Source organism: Festucalex cinctus, chromosome 21 (assembly GCF_051991245.1).
Source record: "Festucalex cinctus isolate MCC-2025b chromosome 21, RoL_Fcin_1.0, whole genome shotgun sequence".
Lineage (NCBI taxonomy): Eukaryota > Metazoa > Chordata > Actinopteri > Syngnathiformes > Syngnathidae > Festucalex > Festucalex cinctus.
In genome coordinates this window covers 21,257,189-21,272,188 of record NC_135431.1, presented here as the reverse complement: position 1 = coordinate 21,272,188, position 15,000 = coordinate 21,257,189, and the positions used below count along the sequence as shown (strand labels likewise).

At 44.7% G+C, this 15,000-nt stretch overlaps 1 protein-coding gene and 1 long non-coding RNA gene across 6 annotated transcripts in view; one reads left to right on the top strand and one right to left on the bottom strand.

Annotated features, from left to right (window-relative positions):
* LOC144009900 (uncharacterized) overlaps positions 1-392 on the bottom strand; it is a 1,890-nt gene extending 1,498 nt beyond the window's left edge. Inside the window, exon 1 of the long non-coding RNA XR_013281063.1 lies at positions 1-392. This exon is cut by the window's left edge and continues 293 nt beyond it. This is a non-coding gene — a long non-coding RNA (uncharacterized LOC144009900).
* rad51 (RAD51 recombinase) overlaps positions 1-15,000 on the top strand; it is a 192,844-nt gene that overhangs the window by 120,832 nt on the left and 57,012 nt on the right. For all 5 annotated transcript variants that reach the window (XM_077509832.1, XM_077509833.1, XM_077509830.1 and 2 more), the window contains exons 6-8: positions 4,323-4,417; positions 12,713-12,826; positions 13,845-13,974. In XM_077509832.1, coding sequence (XP_077365958.1) covers positions 4,323-4,417; positions 12,713-12,826; positions 13,845-13,974 — 339 coding nt within the window. The remainder of the gene's footprint in view (positions 1-4,322; positions 4,418-12,712; positions 12,827-13,844; positions 13,975-15,000) is intronic.

The window sequence follows — 15,000 nt, the reverse complement described above, 5'->3', positions numbered from 1 at the left end:
AAAGCAACGAGAATGCATCAAGAATCACGAGATACCAAGCCCCCTTGGGCTGTCGAACTGGCTGGTTGTGGCTAGACATGTGGGTCCCAGTATTATCTGATTGGCTGTTGACCCAGTAACGCGATTATAGATTCTTGACATCACATAACATCATATATCATTACAGATAGTTCTTGACGCCACATAACATCACATAGCATTACAGATAGTTCTTGACGCCACATAACATCACATAGCATTACAGATAGTTCTTGACGCCACATAACATCACATAGCATTACAGATAGTTATTGACGCCACATAACATCACATAGCATTCAAGATTCTTGACGCCACATAACATCACATAGCATTAAAGATTCTTGACACCACATAACATCACATAGCATTAAACCAGCCGAAACCTGATGCTGGTTACATCAGTACAAAACAGACACTTGCCCTCAACTTGACAGGTCATGGAGTCAAACTTGACCCAGGCGTGAACTCAGACATGAGATTAGAACCAAACATAACTCCTGCATGACCCTAGTCATGACAGTAACTCCCCGGTACATGCTCCAAAAATCCCAAACTTGACATTGTTTATAGTCAAGGCCTGAAGGTAGCTCTATGACAAAATTCAGTTTTAAATACGCTTAAAAGGCGCTACCAAGCCCTTGAGGCATAACAAAAAAAAAAAAATACCTCACATACGTTATTTTGTGCAAAATTTGTAAACTCATTCTAAGTGTGATAACTAAGTCATTTTTTTATGATTATTCTTTTACTTTGCACCACTCAAAATGTTCACTGGCATCAGACTGATCCAAACATATGTACTTTTTATTTTGTTTTATTTTATTTTTTTTATAGCCTCTATGGACAATAAAAGCAACATTGTGCAATGAGTATAACGAACGATGATGTGTATATATACTTTTACAGAAAATACCAATCAGGACAACTCATTGCCTCAAAATATAAAAGGATGCAGATTTTTGCAGATCTTAACATTCACCAAAACTTCACACCCTCATCACACCTGGCAAAAAATTCCACATGTAAAGGTTTATTATGCCATTTTCAAAGAAATTCTGCTTCGAATGTGCCAGTACCCCAACGTGCTAGTACCCCAACGTGCAAGTACCCCAACGTGGCCCGGGCTTCGAGGGCCCTTTATAGCTGCTCTCAGCTCTAGTGTTTTATTTATTTTTGATTGCCTCTATGGACAATAAAAGCAACATTGTGCAATACTCATTGCACAATACAATGAGCGATGATGTGTATATACACTTTTACAAATTACCAATCAGGTTAACTCATTGCCTAAAATTATAAAATGACGCTGGTATTTGCAGATCTTTACATTCACAAAAACTCGTTGAGCATTACACGCATCACACCTGGCAAAAAAAATAAATAAAATACATGTAAAGGTTTAAGATGCCATTTTCAAAGAAATTCTGCTTCTAATGTTCCAGTACTCCAACGTACCAATACCCCAACATGCCAATACCCCAACATGCAAGTACCCCAAAGTGAATGGGGCTGCGACGGCCCTTTATAGCTGTTCGCAGCTCTAGTTATTATTCTTCATCATTATTCTTCACCTCAAACAATCGCATTTTTGAGACACTAAACGTGAACGAAAACTCACCAAACTTTGATATTTTAGAGTCGGCATACATTATAACAGAAAAAGCGCCCCCCTACATAGGTTTCACGGATCCCTGTCCCGCTGCGATTGTCCTACAGCTACGAAAATTGGATGGCACCTGTAGCACATTCAGACCAACAAAAAATACTTTGATTAGGTGTACCCAAAAATAAACAGGAAGTGAGGTCTGAATATTTGAATGTCCAACTTTGGACAATTTTTGCACACTGATATGGGTCATACTTTTGCCCCCTTCTCCTACACGGTTAACCCGATTGACTTCAAACTTGGGCTATCTCAATACCTGGGACAACATCTGGGTAAAAAAAAAATAAAATCTAAAGTTGTTGGCTTACTATATGACGGGCGGGGCATCAAACTCTTTGACTGCCAGGCGTTACAAAAAAAATCCACAGTGCCAGCCACTTTTGAGCATTTTAACTCATCTTTCAAGGCAAAAAGAATATTGTTTGCCTTTACTACATATACAATGCGGCTACTCAATGAAAGATCGCATTCCATTCATTGGAATTTTACTAATCATCATGAAACGTCTTTGGCAGTCAAAGAGTTAAGATTCAAAATTCCTACTTGATTAAACATTCCCGGAGGAATCAACTATGGCCTCACCGAACTCCTCCCATGTCCGAGTTTTTGCCTCAGCAACCGCCGAAGCCGCGTGCCGCTTGGCCATCCGGTACCTGTCAGCTGCCTCCGGTTTCCCACAGGCCAAAAAGGCCCGATAGGACTCCTTCTTCAGTTTGATGGCATCCCCTACCGCTGGTGTCCACCAGCGGGTTCGAGGATTGCCGCCGCGACAGGCACCGACCACCTTACGGCCAAAGCTCCGGTCGGCCGCCTCAACAATGGAAGTGCGGAACATGGCCCATTCGGACTCAATGTCCCCCGCCTCCCCCGAGACAAGGGAGAAGCTCTGCCGGAGGTGGGCATTGAAACTCTTTCTGACAGGGGATTCCGCCAGACGTTCCCAGCAAACCCTCACAATACGTTTGGGTCTGCCAGGTCGGACCGGCATCTTCCCCCACCATCGGAGCCAACACACCACCAGGTGGTGATCAGTTGACAGCTCCGCCCCTCTCTTCACCCGAGTGTCCAAAACATGCGGCCGCAAATCCGATGACACGACTACAAAGTTGATCATCGAACTGCGGCCTAGGGTGTCCTGGTGCCAAGTGCACATATGGACACCCTTATGTTTGAACATGGTGTTCGTTATGGACAATCTGTGACAAGCACAGAAGTCCAATAACAGAACACCGCTCGGGTTCCGATCGGGGGGGCCGTTCCTCCCAATCACGCCTCTCCAGGTCTCACTGTCATTGCCCACGTGAGCGTTGAAGTCCCCCAGCAGGACGAGGGAGTCCCCAGGGGGAGCGCTGTCCAGCACACCCTCCAAGGACTCCAAAAAGGGTGGGTACTCTGAACTGCTGTTTGGTGCATGTGCACAAACAACAGTCAGGACCCGTCCCCCCACCCGAAGGTGGAGGGAGGCTACCCTCTCGTCCACCGGGGTGAACCCCAACGTACAGGCGCCGAGCCGGGGGGCAATAAGTATGCCCACACCTGCTCTGCGCCTCTCACCATGGGCAACTCCAGAGTGGAAGAGAGTCCAACCCCTCTCGAGAGGGCTGGTACCAGAGCCCAAGCTGTGTGTGGAGGCGAGTCCTACTATATCTAGTCGGAGGCCTCAGCATTGCATCTCTGCTTTTTGCAGATGATGTTGTGCTGTTGGCTTCATCAAGCCGTGATCTCCAACTCTCACTGGAGCGGTTCGCAGCCGAGTGTGAAGCGGTTGGGATGAGGATCAGCACCTCCAAATCCGAGACCATGGTCCTCAGTCGGAAAAGGGTGGCGTGTCCTCTCCGGGTCGGGGATGAGATCCTGCCCCAAGTGGAGGAGTTTAAGTATCTTGGGGTCTTGTTCACGAGTGAGGGCTCTCCCTTAGAGATAGGGTGAGAAGCTCGGTCATCCGGGAGGGGCTCAGAGTCGAGCCACTGCTCCTCCGCGTTGAGAGGAGCCAGCTGAGGTGGCTCGGGCATCTGGTTCGGATGCCTCCTGGACGCCTCCCTGGAGAGGTGTTCCGGGCATGTCCCACCGGCGGGAGGCCCCGGGGAAGACCCAGGACACGCTGGAGAGACTATGTCTCTCGGCTGGCCTGGGAACGCCTTGGGATCCCGCCGGAGGAACTGGTTGAAGTGGCTGGGAGAGGGAGGTCTGGGTTTCCCTCCTAAAGCTGCTGCTCCCGCGAAATTTTAGTGGCATATGTGTAACAGTTCAGGCTGTTTGAAAACGCTATATAAATAAACTTGAGTTGAGTTTAGTTGAGCCCATGACGCACAAAAAACTCTTTTGGTGTCATACAGTCGAAGGCAGGATTTGAAACCATGACCTCCAAGTTACTGGACAATGTGCTTTACCAACTGCGGCACCAAGCGGTATCAAACCCCTGGTATCAAACATTATTTCTACAAAAACAATAGGGGCCTATTAAGCCGAAATATTTAAAAGCTGAGAAAAAAAAAGTAAAATAACACAAGATGTGCCATTTCAAATAGGTGTCACTTTTAAGACCTCTTTTATTGCACACAACTCAGTAGTTCACATGTTTAATCTAATAACAAATTAATGAAACATTCACAATGGTACTCTGTCCATCCCACAGCTGCCCATGGATCAAGGGGGTGGTGAAGGTAAAGCCATGTACATTGACACAGAGGGAACCTTCAGACCAGAGAGACTCCTGGCTGTTGCCGAAAGGTAAGTTAGATGTTTTAGAGCGCGCTCACACTAGGACCATTGTACCATGCCCAAGCACACTTGCTGCTAAATTCTGCATTCTATAGGTAGTGTGAGCGCAATCGATCCGCGCCTGAGTACAGTTCGGATCCCCAGTTTGGCATGATTGGGAGAGGTGGGCCAGAGAACGGTACGGTTGGCTGCACATGCGCACAGCCTACAAGTAGTTGTCGCACGAAACGTAACCATGACGTCACGTGGGGCGCGGCTGCACATGCGACTGATGTAGACATGTTGGGTTAGTGCTCCTCTACGTGACTTACAAAATCTTACAATCTTACATCTTTATACTGCGTTTTTCCGACCTCAAGTCTCAAGTGTGTGCCCTGGCATATTTGGAAGGGCACAGCTGACATACCGAAGTCCAGAGTTCCGAATAGGACAAAAACAACAGATAGACTAGCAACATCGATTGAGGCGAGCCTCGTGAGGACACCCTGGCTACATCAGGCGTGCTCCTGGATAAAGCCTTCGAGATGTGCAAGGCATTGTGCAAGATGTCCGAATATGTCCTGCGTTGCAAAAACGAATGCTTTGATATGTTTGAGACAAAGTGTCAATCACTTGCAGCTTCACAGGCTGACCGACAAGCCCGAGTGGCTAGCTAAGAGCAGGCGGCTAATGTGTTGGCGTTCACAGGCCAGCCGCGAGATATAGTCTCTCCAGCGTGTCCTGGGTTGTCCCCGGGGCCTTCCGCCGGTAGAACATGCCCAGAACACCTCTCCAGGGGCATGCCTGCACTAGCACGGTTTCTGTTGGGCGAGTGTCGGGGCCATCCGACTTCCCCACCGGGCACCTGTGGGTGGCTTGTGTCTTTTGCGCCAGGAGACAGGCAGCGTTTTTCACAGCCCCTCTGCACGGAGGAGAAGTTGTCGCTGCTGGACAGTCTGCGCTGGTGAGCTGGATGGATGGCGCTTATGGAGTGGACTGTTCTCGGCGTTATGGCCGTGATATTCCTCGCGGGAGAGTGTCGGTGTCTGGCGGTTGCGCTCATTCAGTTGCATGCCTGCACCGGTTTTCTGATGGGGGAGTGTCGGGGCCATCCGACTGCCCCACCGTGCACCTGCTTGTGTTTTTTGCGCCAGGAAACAGGCAGCATTTTTCACAGCCCTTCTGCTCGGAGGAAATGTCGGCGCCACTGGACAGTCTACGCCGGTTAGCTAGGATGGATGGCGGTGGAGCTGAGGACGCGAACGTCGCCGCTGGGTGCGGTGGTGTACGCGGGTCGTGGAGTGGATGGAGGTTCGGCGCTTGGAGGAGAGGCAGTTTGGATGGGACTGGAAAAGTGGACCATTCTTTTTTGTGTGTATGTTGCTCATCGCGAACGGCAGCAGCTGCTTGCTTATGAGCTAGCTTATAAGCAAACTTAGCTTGGAGCAAATGTGTGTGACGTCATGCATGCTGAGATCACGTCTCTGATCAACTGCTGAAAGGAGGCTGATTCTGTCCTCTTTCATCTAAAAACTGCTTCAAACATCAAAGCGTATGTAGGGATAGAAGAATTTTGATTTGTTGTGATTGTATTGTATTGGTGTTAATGTTTTATATGTTGTGTTTTATTTTTTTTTTGTCTTTCTGTAAAGTGCTTTGTGACAGTTCACGCTGTTTGAGAGCGCTATATAAATAAACTTGAGTTGAATTGAGTTGAGTTAATGGTGCACTGCTTTCCTCTCCTGAGACGCCGGATGGTGGACCAAAATTTCCTCGAAGCTGTGCGGAAGTCGTTTTCCATGGCCTCACCGAACTCCTCCCATGTCCGAGTTTTTGCCTCAGCAACCGCCGAAGCCACGTTACCCGGTAACCGTCAGCTGCTTCCGGAGTCCCACAGGCCAAAAAGGCCTGATAGGACTCCTTTCTCTGCTTGACGGCATCCCTTACCACTGGTGTCCACCAGCGGGTTCGAGGATTTCCACCATTACAGGCACCAACCACCTTAAGGCCACAGCGCCAATCAGCTGCCTCAACAAGTGAGGCGCGAAACATGGCCCATTCGGACACAATGTCCCCTGCCACCCCCGGGAAAAGGGAGAAGTTCTGCCGGAGGTGGGCGTTGAAACTCTTTCTGACAGGGGATTCCGCCAGACGTTCCCAGCAAACCCTCACAATACGTTTGGGTCTGCCAGGTCGGACTGGTATCTTCCCCCACCATCGGAGCCAACACACCACCAGGTGGTGATCATTTGACAGCTCCGCCCCTCTCTTCACCCGAGTGTCCACAACATGCAGCTGCAAATCCGATGACACGACTCCAAAGTCGATCATCGAACTGCAGCCTAGGATGTCCTGGTTCCAAGTGCACATTTGGACACCCTTATGTTTAAACATGGTGTTCATTATGGACAATCCGTGACGAGCACAGAAGTCCAATATCAGAACACCGCTCGGGTTCCGATCGGGGGGGGGCGTTCCTCCCAATCACGCCCCTCCAGGTCTCACTGTCATTACCCACGTGAGCATTGAAGTCCCCCAGCAGGACGAGGGCATCCCCAGGAGGAGCGCTCTCCAGCACACCCTCCAAGGATTCCAAAAAGGGTGGGTACTCTGAACTGCTATTTGGTGCATATGCACAAACAACAGTCAGGACCCGTCCCTCAACCAGAAGGCGGAGGGAGGCTACCCTCTTGTTTACCGGCGTGAACCCCAACGTACGGGGGGCAATAAGTATGCCCACACCTGCTCTGCGCCTCTCACCGTGGGCAACTCCAGAGTGGAAGAGAGTCCAACCCCTCTCGAGAGGACTGGTACCAGAGCCCAAGCTTTGTGTGAAGGCGAGTCCGACTATGTCTAGTCGGAACTTCTCAGCCTCGCACACCAGCTCGGGCTCCTTCCCTGCCAGAGAGGTGGCGTTCCATGTCCCGAGAGCCAGCTTGTGTAGCTGGGGATCGGTCCTCCAAGGTCTCCGCCCTTGGCTGCCGCCCAGCTTGCTCTGCACCCGACCCCTTTGGCCCCTCCCACTGGTGGTGAGCCCGTGGCAAGGGGGACCCATGTTGCCTCTTCAGACTGTGCCCGGCCGGGCCCCATGGGTGCAGGGCCGGCCACCAGGCGCTTGCCAACGAGCCTTACCTCCAGGCCTGGCTCCAGAGAGGGTGAATAAATGTTTTTATGTTGTTGTTTTTTTAAAGTCTATTCTGCCTAAATCATCTGTGTTTTCGAGTGGATTATTATTCTTTTGTTAGTACAGCGAACCACTGAATATTGAGTGTTGTGACTTCAGATTATGAGTGACTGATAAAGAAAGGATTTTATCGTTGTTTGCTCCTATTAACTAAAGCAAAGCCAAAGTGGTGCCCCTAGAGGTTATTGAGATAATTACAACTTACCTCAGTATCGTCCAAATTATTAATTCGTCAAAAAGACGACTCACTTTCGCTACACATAGTTGCATCAATTATAGAGATGGGTACTGAGCCCTGGTTTTAAACTGGCGCTGAATTAAAAAAAATAGAATAAAATAAAATAAAAAATAAAAAAACAAAACAACTGGAGCTGCGAGCAGCTATAAAGGGCCCTCGCAGGCCGGGCCACGTTGGGGTACTTGCACGTTGGGGTACTGGCACATTGGAAGCAGAATTTCTTTGACAATGCCATGATAACCTTTACATTTTGATTTTTTTTTTTTTTTTTTTTTTTTTTTTTTTTTTTGCCAGGTGTGATGAGTGTGTCAAGTTCAATGGGTTTTGGTCATTGTTGAGATCTGCAAAAATCTGCGCCTTTTTTTTTTTTTATTATTTTAAGGCAATGAGTTGCCCTGATTGGTATTTTTTGCAAAAGTACATATAATACACATCATCGCTCGTACTAATTGCACAATGTTGCTTTTATTGTCCATAGAGGCGATCAAAAAAATATTAAACTAAATAAAAAAGTAAATATGTTTGGATCGGTCTGATGCCCGTGAACATTTTGAGTGGTCGAAAGTAAAAGAATATTCATAAATGACTTAGTTATCACACTTAGAATGTGTTTACAATTTTTGCAAAAATACCGTAAGTGGGGCATTTTTTTTTTATGCCTCAAGGACTAGGTGGCAATGTATTTATAACTTAATTTTGTCATAGGGATACCTTCAGTCCTTGACTATAAATATACATTTCAAGTATGGGATTTTTTGGAGCATGTAGCTGGGAGTTATTAAGCATATCTTCATTCACGATATTGCTTTTAATGTCCAGAGAGGCTATCAAAAATAAATAAAACTAAATAACAAAAATATGTATGTTCGGGTATGTCTGATGCTAGTGAACATTTTGAGTGGTGGAAAGTAGAATAATATTCATAAATGACTTCGTTATCACACTTCGAATGAGTTTACATTTTTTGTAAAAATACCTTAAGTGGGGTATTTTTTTTATGCCTCAAGGGCTAGGTGGCGCTGCATATATAACTGAATGTTGTCATAGAGATACCTTCAGGCCTTGACTATAAACATGCATGTCAAGTTTTGGATTTTTTGGAGTATGTACCGGGGAGTTATTAAGCATATCCTTTTTCATTGCGAAACACAAAATTTGATGCTCCGCCCTCATCATATAGTATTCCGAAAAGTCAAGATTTTTTCGTGTAGGAGAAGTGGGCAAAAGTATGCTCCCTGTAAATGTGTTAAAATCGTAAAGAAATGGGACATTCAAAAATTCGTAGCTCGCTTCCTGTTCATTTTAGCACATGGGTCCAAGAGACTTTTTTTGTAGGTCTTGGGCTCCCTCATGCACCTAAAAACTTCCAAAGATTTTGCTTAAACGTACAAGCAGGGTTGCTTAGTTAAAAATTTCTAGGGGCCGCTATTGAGTCATTTTTATAAAAATAGCACAATACATGATAAAATATTGCTCATTTTACCAGGTCAGATGTGTGTGACAAGTTTCATGAGTTTCTGTGCATGTTTAGACCCTCAAAATCGGCGTTGTTTTCTTGGCGAACAGCGCTTAGCCACGCCCACAGCGTTTCGCGAAAACTCACAAACTTCGTGTTGTGACATCATGAAGGCCGAAACCCTCTGCTGAGCAAATATGAGGTAGGTCCAGTTAACGTGTTTGGAGAAAAACGTTGAAGAAAATTCATCAGAAAAAAAAACTGCCACTAGGTGGCGCTATAAGTAAGATGAAATATACGTTCGTAGATGTCTTAAGGGCTGGACTCTCATCAAATGTGTGAAATTTTGAGAAGATAGGATCATCTGGGTCAAGTTAAAGCAACTATTATTGTCACGAAAAATCTTCAGACTTTGCGGCACCGTAACGGCCACGCCCTTTGGCGAAAAGTTACAATATTCGGTGTGTTTATTGTCACCACTAGGTGGCGCTAAATGTATAACTGAATTTTATTATATAGATGTTTTCAGGCCGTGACTATTAAGTTGCATGAGAAGTTTGAGATTTTTTGGAGCTTGTACATGGGAGTTATTAAGCATTTTGTCTTTCTGGAGAAATGAAATTTGAAAGGCAATTTTTGATGCCCCGCCCCCATCATATAGTATTTCGAAAAGGCAAGATTTTTTTGCCCAGTTGTTTTCTCAGGTCTTGAGATGATACATGGCAAGTTTGAAGTCAATTGGATGAAAAATGTTTGCAAAGGGGGGAAAAGCATGACCACAGTGAATGTGCCAAATAGGTCAAAATTGGACATTAAAAAATTCATAGCTCACTTCCTGTACATTTTAGGAAATGGCTTCCACTGACTTTTTTTGTGCGTCTCAGGGTGCTACACGTGCCTGCCAATTTTCGTAGCTCTCGGTCAAACGGGCCGGTATTGGTTTTTATTTTTCTACGCTAGGGGGCGCTTTAGAGTCGCGTTGTTATGATAACTACATAATATCAAATCTTTCGCCGGGCCCGAAGAGATTGCAAAGTTTGGTGAGTTTTCGTAAATGTTTAGGTCCTCAAAAATGCGATCGTTTACGGAGAAGAAGAAGAAGAATTCTTACAAAAACAATCGGTCGCTGCTCGGGCCCTAATAAATAATAATAATAATCCGATCGAAAAACAATTGGGACCTCGCAGCGGTAGCTGCTCGGGCCCTAATAATAATAATAATTTTTACAAAAACAATAGGGACCTCGCAGTGGTCGCTGCTCGGCCCTAAAAAACGGTTGTATTGATAAGCTCCGCCCTTTATGGTTCTCTTAACGGGCTTGGGGAAATTAATCAAATGTATTTCTATGTATTAACAATAATTTGTTCTTTTTCACCTGTTACCTCTGTACTCTCGTTTCTAACTTCAATAAAATGAAGATCATGATCAGAGACTAGACTGCTTGACTCACTTCGTCGTGTGTGAGAGGGATGATTGGCAGGTCTCTGTGCCTTTCTTGTGCTTGTGTAGCGCTGTACCCTGGCCGACCAAAGAACCAAGGATGTTGTTTTGTCCTATTTTAAATACATCTGCATCATGCATACTTCCTTTCGTAGCTTCGTCCATGCTAATGATAAGCCAGTTTTTCACTGTGCGCCAACGTTTGCAAACTCCCTTTCGTCTGTTGCCAAGAAGGTGTGAGAGGCGGCCAGCATCCACATTTGAAAGTCTCTTTCATTTGTTGTGTGAGAGGCTAACAATTGACCTTACCGTAAACCACACCCGCATGACATAGTAAACCAATCAAGACGCAAGATGTCATGTCAGAGTCGGCATGTGCGTTTTGGTACGGACAAACAAAGCAATCCAGATCCTGATGTTGCATTGCGTAGTTATCTAAAAGCAAGGAAAAAAATCAATAAAAATGGTTAAACGCTGTTGTCACGGCTTGTGTAAGAGTGATAGCCGTTATCCCGATCGACTAACCGACATCCTCTTGTCGTCACAGCATGTAAGAGAGACACGAGAGACTACTCTCAGGTTTATTCCTTTCCCTAAACCCTCACACAATTACGAAAAATGTCATCAGACTTTGTGGAAGACCACACGACCAGTCGAATCCCTCCAAAATGACCACACACTACTTAGACTTAGACTTAAGGCCTCAGTATGCCTCTGCGAGAGGTTCGCGCAGAGGCGTTACGGCGGAGCTCCACTCGTGCGTTTGCCTTCCGACTTGTGCGCAATACACATCCTTGTCTGCTGGAGTTTCACACCAAGTCAGCTGTCGCTATGGCTGCGATGCCACAGAGTGGCGATTCCTCTGCATTTTATGACGGATTCAGGAAGTTCTATTTAATTCAAAAACACTAAACAAAGCCGGGGGGAGATTAAGTTAATCAACGTGGCAATTAATTATTGCCAATTTGCATCGGTGTCGGCCGTAAACTCGCCAAAACACAACAGCCATGCGCTTAGCGAACAGAGTTTAAAAAAAAAAAATAATTATTATTTTCTTTAAGATATTGTTTTCCGCCTCTCGTCCCAGGCACATATCCACATGCACAGCCGTGGTCTCCGAGCAGCAAGTCGATTTGCGCCGCCAGTTGCCTTCACGGAATCTATCTGGGCGGGGGGCGGGGAGAGAGGGAAAAAAAAAAAAACGCCATCGAACGGACCAATCAGAAGCGAGCTACGCCCCGCCATCTACGGCGTTCAAGGATTGGCGACGTGTGCACCGCAGCCGGCCACGAGCGACGCGGCACTTAAAATTCATGACCGGTTATCAACGCGAGAGCAAACGTGGAGGCATAAATTAGGCTTTAGACTTAGACTTGACTTTATTGATCCCTTTGGGATGGCTCCCTCTGGGAAATTTACATGTCCAGCAGCAATGAGAACAGATAATAAAATAGAAAATAATTCATCCATCCATCCATCCATCCATCCATTTTCTTGACCGATTATTCCTCACAAGGGTCGCGGGGGGTGCTGGCACCTATCTCAGCTGGCTCTGGGCAGTAGGCGGGGGACACCCTGAACTGGTTGCCAGCCAATCGCAGGGCACACAGAGAGAAAATAATTAAATAAATAAATAAATAAATAAGGTACACCAGATATTTAATTAATAATAACAATAATAATAATACTACGTCTGCACTAAGGTAATGTTCTCCATTGTTGTACTTAGGCTAACGATAGGTCCGGGTAGCTAACCGTCGACACGTTCGTTGACTTACTGTCAGAGGGGGGCTGCTCGTCGCATTTAGTGGACGGGTGTGTGCGGTGTTTCACACGCGCACACACATACCCACACGCGCGCGCTTCCACGCATGTGCAATACCCACGTGAAGGGGGACAGGAGATCCCATTGAATAGTTCCTCTGGACTAAAAACAATTTTGTATCATTGACGAGACTTCAAATCAAAAGGAGCCATTTACAGAGTTATCTTTTTTTCTGTCTCTAGGTATGGGTTGGTGGGCAGTGATGTTTTGGACAATGTAGCCTACGCTCGAGCTTTTAATACGGATCATCAGACACAGCTGCTTTATCAGGCATCTGCCATGATGGCTGAGTCCAGGTGAGTTGGGATAAAGGATTTGGGATTTTTATTTATTGGTTTATTTTTTAAATCTGGGTTATTGGACAACATTTCATGTCATTGTTAAAGAATGATGTTGGACCAAAAGACTATAAAAATGCGACCCATTACATCCCTGCTTGATACCCAGCATTAAGGGTTGGAATTAGGTGGTTATATCACCGAATGATTCCCGAGCGCGGCACCACGGGGGATTGGTCAAATACGGAGAGCAAACTTCACCCTAGGTGTGTGAGACAATCTTTGGTGCTTTAAGCTTAAGGGTCAAATACCTTATTTTTGGCTTCTTGCCTTCTACAACAAACTATATTAGTCGATCTCATTTAATAAATTGTAAATTTTGGATGACCACCAGGCGTGACTGAAACAAAAATATTCTGTCATTCATGGCCCCTGTTCTTGGACTGTGTTAAAATCAGAATATCACCTTTGGCCTTGGGAGTTATAAAGTGGCCCAGCTATGAAGATTGCATGACCAGCTTGATCAAATTCACAACCGCTTCACCAGCATGGAACTAAGTGGCCGAGTTGTAACCTTATGCCAGAGTATCCCATTGAGATGTAAAGTGCACAATAGTGCTCAACGATTTTAGAAAAAATTGAATTGCAATTTTTTTTTTTTTTACAAATATTGAGATTTTTATTTATTTTGCAATTTTCTTCATATTCAGATTTTTATTCACAACGTACAGTAATATTTCCAAATGTGACTAAAACTAAAAATTACATTCCATCAAAATATTAAAAGCTATTACTCGAATAATGCAAAAACACAAGAGGTTGTGTGTGTGTGTGTGGGGGGGGGGGTTGTGCGTAGGGGTGTGTATGTATGTATGTATGTGTATATATATATATATATATATATATATATATATATATATATATATATATATAATACACATTTACTTTATTTTAATTTTTTGGGGGGGGGGCTGCACTGCAGTGTACATGAAATATGAGCTTTTGCATTTTTCTGTTCGTTTGTTTTTGTTGCTAGATATGCTCTGCTAATAGTCGACAGTGCCACAGCTCTTTATAGAACGGACTACTCAGGCAGAGGTGAGCTTTCGGCCAGACAAGGACACTTGGGACGCTTTCTTCGCATGCTGCTCAGGCTGGCTGACGAGGTATGTGAGTTGGTGCTGATAGCTGCTGATTATGGTGCTCTGAGAGAGTACTCCTTTTTTATTTGAACATACTTTCCCCACTTTTTTTTAAGATCATCAAACAAACGTAAATGTCGGAGAGCGATAGCCCAAGCTAAATCTAAAATGTTTTGAAAAGGCGATTTCATTTATGAAGGAAAATAAACTTAAAAGCTATCTGGCCCTGTGTGGAAAGAGGACTTGCCCCCAAACCAAATAACTTGGTTGGCTTCACCCACTCTTGCAGAATTGCTTTGATTCTGCAACACTGGAGTGTTTTGGAGCATAAATGAATGAATGGAGCATGCCACAGCATTTCAACCAGATTCAAGTCTGAATTTTGACAAAGTCGTTCTAATTCTGATTCAGCAAGCCCAAATTTGGTGAGCGGAGGTTCTAAATTTAGCTGGTGTCTTACTGTATGGATGTGTCTATTCTAAGATGTAGTCAGCATGTTATGTTCTTATTAGTGTTGCACGGGATACCGTACCAGTACCGTACCTCGATGTCACTTTCACGGCATTTCCTATGCCTGTTGTTCCAAAATGAGTGGGGTGACTCCAGTTGGTGTGCTCGGTGGTAAATTTCACTTTCAAAAACACCCCTGACGGGACTTTAGATAAAACAAAAGTAATTTACGTTTAATTAATTGCTGAATTGCACCCAAATGTTATGATGATGTTACGTTTTGAGCAATACACGCATGCATGCAATTGCGTACATGCATTTAATCAATGTTTGCAAATGACATTCAGATAATAAAATGCATTCATGTCAAAGTATTACGGTATTTTGTATTTATTTTATATTACGCAAATACGGGAGTAATTTAGCTGATTAATCGTGATTGATCAAAATTTAAAAGTGTGATTAATCAGATTAAAAATTGCAATCGTTTGACAGCACTAATATATATATATATATATATATATATATATATATACATGTATATATATATATATATATATATATATATACATGTATATATATATACATGTATATATATAT